Here is an 18,470-nt window from a genome sequence, read left to right as displayed (position 1 = left end):
GAAGAGGAACGCGAAACGGGGCGAACTCCCCGAGCGGGTAATTGCCCCTCCGCGAGGCGGCTGCGCCGGATACGTACACCGTCGGTGGCTCCTCTTCGACCTACCTCCCGAAAGAGACCATTTTTCAAGATTAAGGAAAGATGAGAAAAGTTTTAATGTCCTCGTGATGGAGACACGCGAGAGACGGAGCGAGAGGGAGCACGATTTTCCCGGGCGACTATGAGTATCTACACGCGAGCTGCATTAAAGCGAAATGGATCCCGCCGCGGGAGACCTTAATGCGGAACGAGTATTACCCGAGAGTCCGCCTCGACGAACTGCTCCGCCGCGAGGATACGCTTCGTTCCCTTTACCCCCTTTACCACCGCGATACGCGCGACCAATAGCGATATCGATTCGAGGATCGTTCCCGGACCTCGTGAGGCTTATTTTCGTCCGGAGTGGCGAACAGAGGCTCCGAACGCGAGCCGGTGAAGGGTAGCGAAAACGGAGTGTGCACGGTATCACCGACGAGCCTATAAAGAAGTACGAGCTTCTTAATCGGGATCGAGTCTCGATCGCGTCACACGGCTCTGGAAACGAGAGAAATATGTCCGAGATTTATTTAGTAGCTACAGTTTTCTCGCAGCTTGAAATATTTCGAACACTGACGGGGGAACTTATTCTACGGGACACGAGGTGTTTAATTGGAAAATAACGACCAGACTAGAGTCGATTGCTCGTTTTATATCTTTATTGCAAAATTCGTCGATACAAAATTAGGTAAACGGTTACGCAAAGTGCAACGTGCAGCTGGGTCGTGGCAAGGTTCTCGGTAACCGTAGTCGCGTTTCAAGTTTCGCTTACAACACTTACATTTATACTTCTGATCAAAGTACGACGCAGTTCTAGACACAGACTCGATCGTAAAATTTCAATTAACAGGAAATACGTGCAACAAGAGCACGAATGTCAAATACGGATCCGAGTAAAGCTTTTCCCCCGAAAAGCTCACTCGAGTATCCACGCACCCTGAACAATTTAAGATAAAAAATGATCTAAAAATGATAACGCCCGAGCGTTAATCGCGGATCACAAGCCGCCGAGCATCCTAGTGCCTTAATCCGTGGAAATTAGTTTTTCCAAGGGCTCGCGATGTAATTTCGCGGTGCGAAAACGCAAGGCAATAACGATGCGCGAAAAGGTGGTCGCGTTATTTATTTCCGTTGGCGTCTAAAGCGTAGGGAGGGTCCGGTTCCGCGCGCAGGTGCGCGATGGCGTGCCCGTGTGCAACCGCGCGGGCAGATAAGCCGGTCGTTCGTACACGCGGATCACACTCGGGCATCTCGTTAGACCAGATAAGGTGGCCCCGCCACTCGCGGCCACACTTAAACGCATTAACCGCTCTTTATGATCCCGCGCGGCCGTAAATCTCGCCCTTTCCGTCACGTTCCATATTTTCGTGCGACGCGCAGCGAATACCCGAGCAAGGAGCACGGGCTTTGGCGAGGAGGACAATGATATTCGCTCGGCTATTCTTACCCGCGGCTTCGACGGGTCGGCACACCGATCCGAGCGTTACGACCCGATCGATCGAGACGAAGGAAGGAAGGGAGTTTCTTGCGCGGGAACATCGACCCTTTCGTCCTCGTCGTTCGATATTTTCTTCGTTTTCTTTTTTTTCCTTTCGTACACGCGAGAGACCCTGTTATCGAATCACGATGCTCCCGGGATTTCTCAGCTATCGTTCCCCGTTGCAATTAACGAGGTTCTACCTTGTTTATACGCGCGACGGTGAGGATGTTTATTTACGACCTTGTACATTAGCATTATTACTTTTACCGCGTTCCCGAAGACTGATCAAGTTTGCCCGTCCGGCGTTAATAATCCATTTCGATGAAGATGGAATCGTTATTAACGGGGGACACCATCGGATCCCGATCTCGGTTGTTCGGTAGAGAAATCACTTTGCTAGGACGACAGGTAGATTTATTTTACAAAGATTCGAAAACGTAATTACCTTTAACGCACGATCGACCACGGGACAGCGTTTAATCACTACCCCGAGTGTCTGGCGACCGCTACAGTCGGAGCGTTGTGATATTTCGAAGATTCCCCCGTGTTCTTCGTGAAACTAACCCGGGAGAATATTTATGCCCCGTAGTATTTCAACGTTCCTTTACGATCGATGGTGCGCGCTCGAATTTTGTACAGGTATCGTATTCGTTTCGTAGCGGTTCTCCCGATCTAACCGATTTGAAATTTCGATAGTTTTCTCCGTGAAATGTTCCACAAGGAAACGAACCTTCTTCGTGTGCTCGCTCGACGACAATAATGCTCGCCATCCGCAACGAGAAATCGGAAACTTTGAATCGCGACGAGATTCGCGCGAGAGTACGCGTAGCATCTGCACTGAAAATAACAGCGGGGCGAGTGGGGACGATTTTGAATAAACATCTCGATGCGGACGTTTTATAACGTTTATCGCCGTGAAGTACATCGGTGTAAATCGATCAACGAGGCGCGGTTTGCCCGTACGAGTACAGAGGCAGATTGTATTTAACCGGGTGGACGTCGACGGTTACGGTATCTTGGCCGTTTTACGTTCTTCGTCACCTTCCGTGGCTCGCGCGTCGCTGTAAATTCCAACGAATCGCCGCTAACGTAATCGTTGTAAGTCACGGACTGGATTATGACGCTCGCGCGTTATAACTCGGTCCGCTCGACGCGCGAGACTCATTAAGAGGACTGCGTTTATTCAACGTCGAGTCGAACGCGCGTACGACTATTATTATCGACCAGAGCCGGCCATGTTGGAAACGACGAGAATTTCTCGCGCTTCGTTTCGTCGTACGCGAGATCTCGTTAATTTTGTTTACGTTATCGGGTGTCGACGACTTCGCGATCGACGAATCGCAACGACTCGAGCTCGAAAAATACACTTTCACGACAACGGAAGAGAGCTAACGATTCGTTTCTTCCGTACGCTCTCTGCGTTCGTCGATTCGAAAATCTACGCGCGAGAACGATCCTCGATGTTCGATTTCGAACGCACGTGCTCGTCGGTGGATCGACACGAAACATTTGTATCAAATTTTATCGCGTAAGTAACGCTCTCGAGGGTGTAATAAAAATCTTTCCTCTCGAATCTCGAGATTCGTCGATCGTTCGGGAACGTCGTACGTCTCGAAAGTAATGCGTTATGGGGAAAAGAGAGGGGCGGGGGTGTACCCACGAAAATCACCTCGATCGCCACGATCTCAATCGATGTTCGATGGATCGATCACAAGCATGCTCTTTGGCGACTCGAAACGAAAGATTCTTATTAAATTTTATCGGGTAAATAACGCTCTCGAGGGTGCAATAAAGATCTTTCGTTCCGGACCTCGAGATGTCGGATATTTCCCGAAAGTAATGCATTTCGCGGAAAAAAAAAACCGAGGGTAGACCGCGTAGCTCACCTTGATCGTTTCCACTGTTTGCGAATCGATTTCAACTTCTTTTCGGCTCCCGTAAATTTATTCGGTCGATTATCGTATACCGTAATTCGATCGTTAACCTTCGGCGTTTTAAATAGAATTTCGAATGAATTTTTTCGCGTACGTTACGACAAGCGGCAGAAAATACTTAATCACGGTGAATAATATCCGCCGATCGTACGGAACGCAGCGAGAGACCACCAAGAATTCGGTGAGAGTTGCCAACAATCGTGCCGCTTGAAATACTTTATCTCGTATTCGCCATTGAAAATAGTAGCTCGAACTGCGAGACGTCTATCGGTACACGTTAAACCTTTTACCGTGAAGAAATTAATTCGGTAATAAAGAAATTTGAACGGCACGATTTAGGTGACCGGTACGCGTTAAGAGACTCCTCTCTCTCCTCTCGCCTCGCTTCCGCCGAAAAAGTTACGCTCCTGCCAGGAGCGGTAGGAATTTCGAAGAACTCGACGTATAAATAATCCGTTTTAATCGGGCGCGTATAGACGGCAATTAGCTACGAACTTACATAAAGAACGTACACGAGGATTACACCGAACGGCACGAAAAAGGAGACACCGGGAATAATTCCGTTCCCGGGTGTTAATTTCGTTCGCGAATGTTTCGGTGTTAACCGAGGCCGCGATTTCGCGGAGATTGTTGCGACTCGGACCGTAAATAACCGATACTCGATTAGTTTCGATTGTAAACCGTTTTCGAATCTTAATTAAGCGACACGTGGGGCTAGAAGATGGACGCTACGGTTTTCGGTGCGTCCTCTTCGTCGCCCGGTCCCCTCTCTCGCGAGAACGAAATTACCGGGTCGACGAGCCCCGATGCGATCCGTGAGTCGAGGATCGGCCAATAAAACGATCAAAGAGAGCAAAGAAACGCCCCGTGGTCCGGTGAACGGTGAAATATCTCACGAAATAATCCCTCGGGAAGAAGGTTGGGGCTGGAATCGGGGTGGGAGAGGTCTCTCTCCCCTGCCCCCCGTTGCTCGCTCGGTATTCGCGGCGCGGCGTAGGTAAGTAGAAAGGGGGTTCGTCGAATTTACGTACACGGCCACGGGGAAATTATACAAATTAACCGCGGGCCAAATTGGCGAGTAAATTATACAATTACACACGACGACCGAGAGACGGTACACTCGTCGATGGGTCGTCGGGCGGGGGCAGACGATGGTGGAGAGCTGCCGGCGGGAGGGTTGACGGGACGAGCGAAGGGAAAATAGGTTCGTGGGTTCTAAGAGCGGCGTTCAGGTCCGGCGGGGATGGGGGTGAGTGCCAATCGAGTCCTAATTAGCCGGTGCGGTGGTTCGTGCGGTAACTGGTCTACCTCTCTACGGGCTGTCCTTCGTGTACGCGAGACCATCGTACGTAAGGTTAGCCGCATCCACGGTCTCTCCCAGCAGGATCCGGTAGCGAGCGACGAGCTGGGAAATTGCTCGTTGAACTCGCGTTTCCGCCGATAAATGATTTTCTCGGCAGCGTGCAGCCACGATCGGTCGACTCGCTTCCGTTGCCCCGAAGATGCCTGGAAAGAGAACGTTCCGTTTCAATAGGCGGTCGCGTTCGTACTCGATCGAAGGGGGAAGGGGAAATTGTTCTTCGTGGACAATTTTCATTTACAGAAACGAGCAAGTGTCGCCGTTAGTCGAAAGAAATATTTTACACGGTCGTTACGCTCTCGGAGTTCGTAGTATTATTTAGACGAGGAGAACCGTGTGATAAAAATTCCTCGCCCGGATTCACCGTAATTACACGTACAAAAATGAACAATTCGAGCACCTTTCGGAACCCTCTTCTCCCGGTGGACTCGTCCACCGAGACCCATCTAACGCATTATCTACGAGTCGTGGAACATTCCGTGCTCTCGGCTCGGAGAGCGAGCCCGCTATCATCGATATTGATTATATCGCGTCTCGGTCGTGTTTCCTCCCTGTCGCGTTCGTTCTTTCCTCGGAATCCACTCGGTCGGTGATCTTATCGATCGCTTTACGACCTCCAAGTATCGCTCACTCTCGACCAAAGTCGCGGACACGTTCGAACGATCCCCGTCGATTCCGTACGAAACTATTCCGAGCGTGAGTCAACGCGCAAAAATACGTAGCCACGTTTTCAGGAGAGGAGAACGCAGTCGCGTTGAAAATACAACGTTTAAACGTTCCTTGAACTTGAAATAAAATCAAGGGTAACGTAAACGAGCCGACAAGGTGAGCCCGTTTTTAAAACATCGGTGCATTTTCACGAAAAACGATCAAACTACTCGGAAAAAAATACAGACCTGGTAACCGTGGAACTATGGAAATATACGTACGTCGCAGGGAATGAGAAAGGAAAGCAAAATGACTCCGAGATCGAAATGTACGCGTGTATATACATACGTCTCTCGTTCGGAGTCGAACTTTCTTCGAGTTTTCTCGGTGAATCCGTGATCGACTTCTCTCTCTCTCTTTCTTTCTCTCTCTCTTGTTTTCCGTTCCATTTACTTGGTCCGCGTGTACAATGTTCGACCGACGTGTACGCGTGGGCGAACGAAAACACGGCCCTCTTCTTCGAGGGAGAAGCGCGTTCGATCGACGCGAACGTCCTCGAGCACGGGAGAAAGAGCAAACAGGGCAGACGCGGACACGGAGTTGACATTCCTTTCGGGACACCATTTTGTCTGGTTTCGTTCCCCTCTCACGTCGGCCGTCCGCGTGTATAATTCATTTCCCATAACTCCCATGGGATTACGTCATGGGTCGTGCTTTCCACGAGGGGCCGCCCGGAGCCATACTTTTTCGTATCCGCGTCGAGCGAGACGCTGCTGTGGGGAAAAAAAAGAAAGAAGAGAAAGAAAGAGAGAAAGGAAGAAAAAAGTAAAAAAGGAGAAACACGGAGAAAAATATTCCGTGCCCGAGTCGAAGCTCGTTGACGGCGAATGTTTATAAATTTACTATTCTAGGAGGGTCCCCGGGGTCTGTTCTTTCGCCGCGGAGCTGTTACACTTGAAGGCGACAACGCGCGTGGGACGGGTCAGCGCGAACGTACCGCGAGGGTTGCGAGGAACGCTTAGATCGATCGAGTTCAACGCGTAAACTCGTTTAATTCGACCTCTTCGTTCGATCGTGGCCGAGCAACGATCGTGGGAACGAAAACGTTTCGTTCCGTCTACTCACAAAATAAATACTCGACGTCGTTCGGCTCGGCTTCGAGAACACAGAGTCGAGGACGTCTACACCCTGGCGCGTCTACTTTAGAAGATAGTTTTCTTCGATAACGCGCGACGTTTCGAAACTTTCGTCCGGTGTATTTTTCAAACTATCGACGTTACAACGGATTCTACTTACGAACATCACCGTTAGTCTTTTCCCCGGTACGGAGGGTTTCGAGTATCGTACCAGATTTCTAACGTGCTCGCGAGTACATACCTCTTTTTTTTTACAGGGGATTCTACTTACGAGAATTACTCTTACTTCGTTCCCAAGTATATAGGATTAAAAAGTCTCCTGCTAGATTTCATCGCGTTCGCGAGAGCTCGTAGGCGGTGTCTTTTTGAACAATCGTACTTGAAACGAGTTTGGATATTGCTGCAACTTCCATCGCTGCCCGTAACCGTGTTACAGCATCGTCGTCCCGTTCCCGATGTTTCGACAAAATGGCCGTGGAGATTAAGAAAGTAACGTTCGAATATTTCATCGGGCAGATTCGACCCTTTCGTCGTTTCGTTGTTCGATTATTTGTAAGATTACCGGGGCGTAGACCCGCGTTATTGCAACGCTTTGCGTACGAATGACGGTGGAACTTTGGTATTCACGAAAGAGCCCCACCGTCTCGAGAACGTCGACCACGGTACGTGACGGCGTAACTTAAAAATCGGATAGAACGTAACTCGTTTCGCGCGGACGAGCGAATTATTTTCTGAAATTTAAATTAAAACTGTCCGCGGTGTTCCATAATAACCGAACGTACGTTCGCGGACCGTGCGTCGATTCGAACGAGAAAGAAAGAGAGAGAAGTCGGGACGCCGTATCTCAACGCGCCGATTATATTTCTTCGTCCGCGAACGAGCAAATATCTATTTCTCCGTCGATAAAATCCTTTCGATGGCATTTTTCCGCCGAATAAAAATATAAACGTTTGCGTGTTTCGGACGCCCCGTCGTCAACGAGTTAAAGGATGCCGAGGAAAATTTATTCGACGCTCTTTGTCGCGTTTCATGAAGCAGTATTTCTCCGTAAATTTGTTCCCCTTAAGAATATTTACTACCGACGAAGTACATATACTCGCGCTACCGTCTTACCGCGGCCAAATTTTTAAAGAAAACGGACTCTGTATACGCGTTCCATTTTCGTAACGATTTCGACGAGACATCGCCGCGTTATATATTCCCCGTATAAAAATGCCGCACTTGTTTTCGAGAGATCTCGCGCTGTTAACGAACGGCGTATATTTCGGCGGAGAGTTCGTCGTTAACGCGGCAAGGGTTTCCCGAAATCACGGGTGGATGCAAATTCGTTGCAAGGAGGTTGAATCCGTTGAGTGGTGAGTCTCGTTACCTCAATGGTCCCGTGTAATCGAAATTCCTATGTTAACAAGAACACTGACCTCGTGGGTAATTTTTCTTCCGGGGTTAAGTCGGCAATTGAACCCCACCGTTCGGTTACCACGGTCGTACGTTTCATCGGGGAAACGAGGTTGCTCTCTCGAGACTACCTTCGACTTGTAAAAGAATCGTTCGAACGCGAGAAACGAGCGCAGCGAACGTTCTCGCGTTGCAACTCGATCGATAAAGAGATCGACGGTATACTTCTCGGTGCAATATTTTTCCTCGCTTCGAGATCGGCCTCCGTTTCTTGCGTCGAAAAAAGAAGAAATCGTATATTCGAAAATACCTTCGATTCTGTACGGCCAGCCGCGTCATCCCCTCGAAGGTTGTCTATAATTAGCCCGAGCCTGAACCAGCGGTTCGCCATCTTGTGGCAGCGTAGCTGTGACGCCATCCTCCGGGCCTATTTCCAGGGCAGGGCTGGGTGTCGCCGATCCGATCCAAAGATTCCTTCAGCCTCGAGTGTATCGACGACGGACTCGAGTGGCTTATTTACACGATCGGTCGAAAAATCCCGTGGAATACATTTCGAGGAAAATCGTCCGTCTCGGTCTCCTCGGGCGATGAATTACACGCACAAGAGAATCGCGTATGCTTTCTCAAATTCGTTCGAACGGTTCATCCACTTTCCCAGTGTCTCGCGTTTACTTCGTTCGGCGAGTTTCGCGCTCGCGATTACCCTTTGGAAAATATCAAAGTTGGTCTCGTCCTCGGGCTCGATCTCTCCCTTTGCAACGTATGGCGATCGAACACGAGGGGCGACGGGGGAACGATCGAAACGGAGTTCCGCGTTTCGCGGTTATTTCGGTGATGGTTGCACGCCGGTTTTCCAGGAGTGCTGCGCGCGTTCTTCCATCGAGTTAGCCGAGAACTGAGTTTCCGAACGGTGTACCAACCGAGTCGCGTTGAAAAGCAGTCAGGAGATGGACGAAATTAGCGGAGCCGAGGTCGAAACGAGGCGCGCGACCCCGGCCTCTTCTCAACCCTTCCGTTCCTCCGGCCACTTTTATAGTTTTATAGCTTCGGTCGAACGACCGTGCGCAAGGTACCCTGCCAAAGGGTCCCGTTTCGTCTCTTTGGTCGAGCAACCGAAGGACGCTGCTGGAATACTTCGCGACGAACCCTTTTCCGACTTATTGAGCCGAAGGTGGTACGGCCGAAGTTGGAATTCGTATCGAGGCTGAGTGCGTTCGGCAGTTCCCGGTGTGTGCATCCATATGGGAATTGTTCGTTCCTCGATTACCCGACAACGATTAATGCATCGAGCTCACGAGTTCGGTCGGGAAGTATCGAACGGAATGGTTCTCATATTTTGGAATCTCGAACTTTTGGAAATTAAAGCACACTTTTCATTCATTCAACGTGTTATCGGATATAATGGATCGCGAGGATAGTAACGAGGAGCAAATGCAAAACTCTACTCTTCTCGTATCTTGGTAATATCGAAGCGTTTCTCGTAAAGAGACACGTTTCGTTCATTCTTTCGTACCAATTAAAAACTGACACCATCTTCGTACGGTCGTAAGTGGCATTTAAATATTCCACGTCGACTGCGTTAAATTACAATCGTTTGTTTCGTTTCGGTGGTAGCTTTCGTTCTAGGCGATATTATGCAGGAGTTTGTCGCGACGATCGGCGTTACATTGCTAACCCCGGAGCGTTGCGGCTGCAACGAAGGAGATTCGGTCCTGCGAGCTCGTTCTAATCGAGGAGTTCCCGCTTGCGTCTCTCGAGTGCGATTCGGTGCCCCAAGTGCGCTGTACAGGTCGCAGATAACAACTTGGCTGGGTTTCGTGCGACGACGGAGACGGTTTAACGTAAGTCCGTGAAAGTTTCGAAGTTTGATGAACGCCCGTAGCTTAGCCGGCAGTTGGCTGTTTAGGCGATCCGTCGGTCCAAGTTCGACGAAGATGGCCGCGTATAGCGCGCACGATATCGCTCCTGACGAAAAGTTTCCATCGAATACCGTAATACGTTCCGTGTGCTCTATCTACCACGAACATCCGTGGATATATTCGCTCCCTTCTCGCGCATCGATACGTCCTATTGTATTACCCATTAATAAAACAGAATTGCAGACCGGAGGACGAAGTAGGAGACGGTTATCGTTCGAGGGGTCGTGTCGTCTCGAGGCTTGGCGAATTAACGTTTTAATGTTTCGGGCGTAAAAATTTCTTCACTTATTTCGTCAAGCCGAGAGGATCAACGCGACGACGCGAAAATCGAGACAATATCTACGATTAATTAAAATAGTGGGATTATTATTTAAGCGCTCGAATCCTTTTACGGTCGCGTCTCGAGCTCAACGTTTTAATATTTCGGAGGTAAAAATTTATTTACCCGTTTAGAGAACCAAAGGGATCGTGTGGCGCTTAAATTCCTGCAACACTCACGATCGATCGAATCGGTACCGACGATAATCGTTCGCTGTATTATTTAGTCCGAGAAAGCACTCCAATTTCAGCCCGGACACTATCGATCGCGAACGAAGAAGTTTTCAAATTTCTTTCGCGGTACCGTGGTAAATGCTCAATTACACCTGCTTCTGGATGTTCAAAGTATACCCGACCGACGTTAAACGGCCACGAACGCAAATACTCGTCGAACGTCCCACCATTTTTGTACGAGTTTTCGTACGGCCGCGCGAACGCCCAAAGAATTCGAAGCGAGGGAAAAAATTGTCGATCGATGCCGAAAACAACGCATCGGTTGGTCACGGGAGCATCGTTTGGCGTATTTAAGGACGTATCCCGCGTCAGAGCCCGAAACAATGTGTGCTGCAAACCGAGCGGGAGTTTTGCGGGCCACTTGGAGCGCGAACTATAAAGCCGCGTTTTAGTGCTCGTAAAGTCGATGAAGCTGGTCACGTTTGCCCTTCGAGCGTCTTCCAGAGCGTCTAGGCGTCCGTCGACGGTGTACCACCTAGGTAGCCTATGGAATTATGCCCCCGAACCTTTATGAATATTTACGCCGCGAAGGTCGTCGTCGACGGCGTCGCGTCGTCTCTCTTCGAGCGTCGAGACCGATACTGTCCACGCTCCAGGGACTGAACGTCGCGCTCTAATTGCATCGTGCCGTGTAAAGTTCGAAAGTTGGTCGAACGACTTCGAGGAAAATCTCTCGGAACGATTGATAAAAAATTCGAATCGGTGCGACTCGGGTCGCGTAGCTGGGAAGAGTGGTTCCCAGAGTTCAAGGACAAGTGAGCGTTTACGACCGATAAGATGTTTTATTTATCTCGCCAATATCGTAACGTATCTTCCTCGGTTAACGAGTTATCGGTTGTTACACGAACCGTCGTCCGTTACTTTCGTCTCTATCGATGAAAAGAGCGGTTACCATCGGATATATTCGCGTCGAAATTAATATCTAAACGCTCGACGACGTTTCGACGAATCCTTGCCGTCGCGAGGTTATCCAATAACTCGGGCTCGCGTGTCGTATTTTCTCCATCAACCGTGCTTGAAATATCTCGGGAATTAGCGAAACGGTGGTACTTTTCCGCGCAACGAATACTCCGAAATACTACACCAAACCTGTTACCGACACGGATGTTATTTCACCTTCTATTTTCATTTACGCGTATATCGATATCTTTATTCGTGGCTGTGTTCGCGTCGATAACCCTTATGACGCGACGTAACCGAGTACCGTTTGCATTAGTCCGCGATCGAGAATCGTCCCACGAGCGTTCCGAATTAAAGGTTACACCTACCCCCGAACCCGCTCCGTGTTTCGACTATTAAGACTGGCGTTGCGGCGCACTGGACGTCGTTGTAGCTGGTACCGCCATTTTCGTACGGTCGAAGAGTTAATTACGCACTCGTTGCGTCCGCGTTAATTCGGATGGCATTACGGTCGATCGTGGAATGGTAAATACGCTCGAGATGCTTATCGAAGCATCTTCTGGTAACAGGTAACCGACGTCGCGGCAGATGGCGAGGATCGATAAAACGATCGAGCGTACGGGGTCGCGCCAGGGGATTCGTACCGTTTAATTACAGGCGCCACGACCGATCGGCTTAATTAGGTCTTTCCATTCCGTGTACTTTCGGAACGGATCCGTGCGATATTCTCGAGCCGGTCGTAATGAAAAATACGCTTGTCAGGCCCGCTGGAGAGCGGGCCGCTGACTCGAGGCTAATTAGTAGACAGAAGCCGACCCTTGGAATTCGCTCGGGCGAAACCAGCGCCGCGGTTCGGCCCTTCGTCTCGATGCTCGTATATATTTTTCTTTTTTTTTCTTCTCTCCTCCCTTCTGCGGCGCAGTCGGCTCCGAACGCGATCGAACCGGTCTACTATTTCAATATCGATCGCCGGTTCCCAGCGGGGAATTATTTTCACCCCGCTTTCGTTCCCAATCCTCCGGTACGGGGCTTTCTCTCTCTCTCTCTCTCTCGATCGACGTGCTCCAATTCTGCTAAAAGACTTCTCTCCCGTATAGTGATTCCCCGGGTGTTTCCGAAGACGAGCCAAAAGCGTTCCCCGGCCTCCAGCCCCGTGAGTGCAACCCTTTTAATCCTGCCGTGACCAGTCGTATAAACGAACAGAGGCGAGGCCTTTTGTCCTTGCTCGGTTATTACCTCAGAGAGTGGTTACCTCCTTCGGTCAGCGAGCGAATTCCTTCCTTTTTTCATCGCCTCTCGCTTCCTCCTTCGGTTCGCTTCCGAGCTCGAAGGAAAAAAATCAACCCTTTCGACCCGCGAGCGAGCGAGCGAGCGAACGGTTTCTTTATGGGTCTTACTTCGAGGGAATATTTATGAGCGTTCACGGACGAGACGGTTCTCTGTGCACACCAACGCGCAACGAGGATCCCTCTGGGATCCGAAACGAAGGTTTCGGTCGAAGCGATACAACGCGAGCCCGCTGCGTTTCGCGCGGCTCGCTCTTTTCTCCGGGAGGCCGCTGGAGGTTCCGCTGGAATTCGAGGGCGCGAAAGAGGGCACAGTTTCGGTGTGTTCGATGGCTGAGAACGTTCAGGGGATTCCTCGGCTACGGTGGACCGATCGTCTCTCCTCCAACGTTGCGCGAATGACGATGTTGGTGTTCAATTGTTCAAATTTTATACAAGAGTGTTTGTGTCGTTCGTCCAACGATGTCGATTGCGTTTCGTTGGGTATTGGAATTGTTGTCGTATAGAATGGACTTGCAACTTCTTCGATATCCAAGAATATTATTTGCGACGAACAATCGAGAATGATTGGAAAGGTACTGCTCGTTCGACGTGTTTTACAAGAACTATCGGTTGCTGATTTTTTATATCGATGTTCAAACAACTTTACGAATCACTCCATTCTACGTATAATACAGTAGGGAAATGTCTCGGGAATTGAAGCTGATTTACCGATATAAATTTCTGATTTTTTTACGATTAGAACACAATTCCCTAGGGTTCACAGTTCGTTCCTTCGTTTATTGTCCAACATTTCCAAAGCGTCGCGCAACGAATTCTTTTCGAGATTATTTTCCGTGATTAGGACATCGAAAAACCGTAGGTATTTATTTCTCGCAAGATGGAAGAACCGAAGTAAGTTACCGGTCCCGATTAGGATCCTATTTTCGGGCCTTTGGGTCCGATTTTTTCATTAGTCACGGAATTATTTACGACCCATTATTTACGCACAATGTACCGAACCGCTTCGTAATTTGTCCTCGAATTTCGGGCTCGGTTAATCCCTTCGATTTAACCGCGATACGCGACGCAATTGAGACAGATCGAACAACTCACGGTCTAGGCTTAACATCGCGTACACGACGACGAATGAAATTTTCCCAAAGGTGGGAATTATTTTTCGCCGAGCGTCACCTGCGTACCGTATCGTTACGACGCGTATTCGATAATTTAACGAGTGGTCGCGCTCATGAATACACGATTTGCATTCGAAAGGCTTGTGTCATCTGCCAATTTTTCCTTTACTCCTGGTTGCAAATATTTGTAACTTACGTTCAAGGACACGCGTCGAACGTATCGTTTGCTACAAAATTCGCAGCTGTACTGGTAAGAATTTTTTTTAAATTTTGCAAGTCAGCACCTGCTCGCGATACCGAATGTCTGTTTACTTTTACCTCGGTGGAAGTCTACGAACGTATTGTCGGGTAATTATTTTTCACGGACGCGCGAAGCGTGTGTCTTTAGCCGAGCATAGCACACGGTTGCGCGATAAAGCGAGAATATTCTCGCGAGAGGCTGCGAGTCTTATCTGTCTGGGAATACGTTTGGGTACATTTAAACTCGAACAGAGTCGCAGATACGACTCGTACCTGAGATGGTGTCCCTTCGATGGAATCCGTTTCACGGCACTGATAAGACTCGTTAGATTTACGGGCGTGCATCGAGCGTGGGAATCGCGATACCGTGTTACGCGAGCGAGCGTAGGGGATGCCCCGAGAGTACGCGATTTGGCGCCATCTTGGAGCACGTACGGAAAACAAACGCTTTCGACGGTCGAAGGGTATCTTGGAAACGATCTTTCGGGGTCTGGAATCTCTATAAACGGAAACGACCGCTTGTTTCTCGAAACAAGTGGAATCGAATGGACAGACTTCGAAATCCCTCGGTCCACGAAACGTCGATATAGATTTATAAATTTCGACGAGAGGACGTAAACCTGACATCATTTTCCTTCCAAAATTAATACTCATAACCGAAAGTGCAATTTCTGGATGTACCTAATTTACAGAAATGGTAAACTGAAATGGTTTACTCCATTTATGGAACACCGTAAATACAAATTTGGACTTTCGACCCCGTTTTCTTGCGCGCCTCGAAGAGCATTGTCTCTCAACTCGTCCAGAATGCAATTAGACACAATTTTCGACTCTCTCCTCGTTGAAACGTCTCGATTTTCCCTGCGCAGTTTCTAGAAGGCCACCGTGCCTATTTTCGGACGAGATATCGGGCATAGGTTCGCTCGCGCCGTGCGTTCGAGCGCACGAATTAATGTCGTAAAAAACGCACGTGCGCGTGACGCCTAATCGTCGCTCTTCCGGAGAGCAGTTGACACGTACGTGCGCGAAGAATAGGACGATAATCGGGACACGTGGAACGTGACGTTTTTCCGCGAGCTCGTTGGCGTTGTCAATTTCTAGGACTAATGCGACAGTTCATCGTGCTCGTGGTGTCTTATCGAGCACGATCCTCGTAACAACGACGATCGATCGACGAAGCGAAGTGAAAATTCCGCGATACCGATTCTCTCTCTCTTTCTCTCTCTCGTCGCGAGACAGTTAACGCGCGCGACGAATAACACGGTCGAATCAACGACCAAAAATTCCCTGAACCGGCCGCCACCTTTTATTTCCCCGCTGGTTATCGAAACTGTGAGAAATCGACGAACTTCGAAGGCCGATCGCGCTTTTAACGTTTATCGCGACGAAAACGCGAGACGTGGCGCGCATTCGAGCGCTCGTAGGGGCGAATCTTCGAGTAAAATTGTTATTCACGGTTCGACGTCTCGTCGGCTCGTTCGAAATGGATCCGGCCGCGGAACGAACGAATCGACGACCGAGGAGTCCACTTGGAAAAGAAACGATTCCGAGATTAACCACGTATCTGTGCGTAGACTCCGTTCCCATGCAAAGATAACGCAGAAAAGGTTCGCTTCCTCCAGATACACGTCCTCCGAGCGCTACTCCGGGTTTACGCGCGTTATCGGTTTCCTTTACCCGTCTCCATCCACCATTTTCCAAGTTCTTCATTTTGTTTCGCCTCGCACCATTCTTGCCCTCGCGCGATCACTTCGTGCCGTGATTACGCATCGATTTACGGAATTCTTCTTGCGATTATTTCCACCTATTGCGTTACTCGTTTGTTAACAACTCCTCGATGATCTCTTGAAAAAAAATTAACGGACTGTATCGCTATTTGAAACAAAAATTTCAGCCAACGCCGCAACTCTGTACGATCTTTTCGAAAATTAGAATACACACCGTGTCAACTATCGCGACGAGCTGTCGTAATGTTTTTCAATTAACAATTTACAGTTGTAAACTGAATTTACAGGGTTTATTATTTTCTATACAACTCTCAAAATCCAAGGACGGATAACTTTTAAATTAAGTCGCTTCGAAGAGTTGCGAGACACCCATCACTTTATCTCAACGAAAACGTTCCAATAATAATAACAATAAAACTTACAACAGTTTGGATCTGTTCTGTGCGCGGAGTTTAAATTGGACGCTTTTCGCAGACTTTTCTCCGTTAGCTCACCGCGCAAGAATTTTCCGGAACGCGAATCTTCCTCGTATGTGGAACCACGTTGTCCGTAACCGAGGGGTTTCGAAATGAAAAAGAGCAGAAGGGAGAGCCTCGCAATTGTAGCTTTAATAAAACACGGTGCGCCTCTCGCGGCGATAAATCTCTGGTACACCGAGGACGCGTTCCCGGCTTCTCGTTCTCCGCGATCCGTTAGTTGCTAATTTTACACGATCGCGGGCACGCACGAGGGCGGCGGTTTCTCTCTAAAGAGAGCTTAACGCGCGCCGCATGAGATCGCGCTTAACAGAGCGTGGAGCTATTAACCATAATTCTCCGCGCGATAATCGGAAAACGTCCGTCGGGTTCGCGGATTCTCGCGTGTCGAACGAGGACACCCGATTTTGCGACTAGGGTGAAAACGTGTTCCGTGGAAGAAGATATCCATTGGTGCACGACCGCGCGATCGGAAGCGTGGAAGCGCACCGAGCTCGTCGAAAGAAGACACGACCTTGAGAATAATCTCTAATAGTCCCGCTCGACTTTCCCCCTTGACGTTTTTCCGTGTTCTCGAAGCCAACGAAGATATTCTAGGCGACGAAAACACGCTCGCTGTACGATATAAGGTAAGAACGAGGTGTAAAAGAGTAGTTTACGATAGAGACTTAACGATGTTTCGGGAGAGTCTCTGGATACGTAAAATAAATTTTATCCATCAACCGTACACGAGGTAACGTTATCGCGTACGCAACGTAGGACACCTTGCGGAAATTCCTTCGAATCTTCCAAGCGTTTTTATCGTCCTACGGGACGATTTTCCCTGTTGCTTGAAAATGGACGAAAAACCGAAGCGTCGCGAAAAATGAAAAAAAAAGAGTACGTTCGGAGTCGTGTCGATCGAAAAACGTGGTTCGTTTGCACGTTGTTAGCGAGTACAAAGCCCGCTGGTCGGACGTCGCGACGACGACGACGACGACGACGACGACGATGACGACGGGTCCTCGAGACCGGGCGCGGCACGCAGCTAAAGGTCGTAAAACGTTCTTTTTACGCTTACGTTCGATTTTTAGCGCGCGGCGTAATCCACGGAGCGGACAGCGTGACGCGGCCCTCGAAACCGTTCGAGTACGCCGAGATAAGGCGATACCGATAACGACGGCCGTTAGTCGCGATGCCGTTGAATTTACGAGCCCTGTCGGGCAGACGCGGGGCACCGCGAGGCGACAAGGGGCCAAGGGCGGGGGAACCGACCGTAGAACCGCTCGTGGAGGGACAAGCGCAAAGATTCTCTCGGCCGGCGAAGCGCCTACGTAATTGCGCCGCGTACGGTTCATTAGTCTACTCGAGAGTCTCGGGAGCGAACCGAACGAGACCGAGAGGGACCGAGAAAGGACGAACGCGCGCAACCGAGAGAGAGAGAGGGAGGGAGACGCCGAGGAGTGGGGAGTGGCGAGCGTTTATTCGCAGAACCGGTACACTCGTTATCCGTTCGGTGCCTCGTAATATTTCGTGATTCCCCGGACCCTCTTTCCCTTCTCGCTCTTTCTCTACCTCTTCGTTTTTATACATATCTCTCTCTCTCGTTCTCGCTCTCTCCGCCGAGCACCCTTAATTAGAAACTTTACTTTGCGCGTTTAAATGCATTACTCGCCGTAATATTGCACAATTTATGCCCCGTAGAGCTGTAACCGTGCGCGTTGCAACGGACATCCCCCGAACGAAAGAAACGCCGCGAGGTACCGCGCTTTGGCTCGCGTCTACGCCGCTGCCACCCGGTCTCCGCTCGGGAACGCTTATTAATTGGACGCTAATGGTCGAGTTTGTTCGACTTCGTGGCTCGCGACGCGTCTTCCAACGTCCCGCCACCGATCGAGAATCGCGGAAACGTCTCCGCGACCGTATATTCCCCAACAGAACGTTCATCATCGAGTTTATATCGCGCAACGAGCCATATCCCGCTCGTATCGACCCGATTTAAAACCCTTTAAAGACGCGTTCGCGTTTCGATTTACAGTCCACACGGATTTCGTGTACCTCTTTCTCCCTCTTTCTTCTTCTCTCGCACGGTGATCTCTCCGAGTCGTAAACAAACGTCCGTTCGGCGACGATCGCGTCGAACGAGAGAGTGTCGTTTATCTTTCACGAATTATTGGAATTGTTCTAAACAGGACCCTTCGAACACCTCGAGTTACGAGCACTCGGGGAAAACGAAAACTCTGAGAGAG

General features: G+C 49.6%; 2 protein-coding genes across 4 annotated transcripts in view; one reads left to right on the top strand and one right to left on the bottom strand.

Moving 5' to 3' along the window:
• Positions 1-18,470, top strand: part of LOC143144455 (homeobox protein abdominal-A homolog) — a 326,022-nt gene that overhangs the window by 106,465 nt on the left and 201,087 nt on the right. The window lies entirely within an intron of this gene.
• On the bottom strand, positions 4,691-8,442 carry LOC143143978 (uncharacterized). Its single transcript, XM_076305876.1, has 2 exons — positions 8,338-8,442; positions 4,691-4,994 (listed from the first exon to the last, which is right to left on the bottom strand). The coding sequence occupies exons 1-2, from the start codon at positions 8,416-8,418 to the stop codon at positions 4,704-4,706; spliced, it is 372 nt and encodes a 123-aa protein (XP_076161991.1). The 5' UTR covers positions 8,419-8,442; the 3' UTR covers positions 4,691-4,703.

Source organism: Ptiloglossa arizonensis, chromosome 3, assembly GCF_051014685.1.
Source record: "Ptiloglossa arizonensis isolate GNS036 chromosome 3, iyPtiAriz1_principal, whole genome shotgun sequence".
Taxonomy (NCBI): domain Eukaryota; kingdom Metazoa; phylum Arthropoda; class Insecta; order Hymenoptera; family Colletidae; genus Ptiloglossa; species Ptiloglossa arizonensis.
This window is presented reverse-complemented; position numbering and strand designations above follow the sequence as displayed.

What these genes read in the sequence shown, in the direction of transcription:
- LOC143143978 (XM_076305876.1), bottom strand. Translation starts at nt 8,418, where the DNA reads ATGGCGAACCGCTGGTTCAGGCTCGGGCTAATTATAGACAACCTTCGA. An exon ending in CTGGCCGTACAGAATCGAAG is followed by an intron (nt 4,995 to 8,337) that starts GTATTTTCGAAT and finishes TTCTCTTTCCAG; the next exon opens with GCATCTTCGGGGCAACGGAA.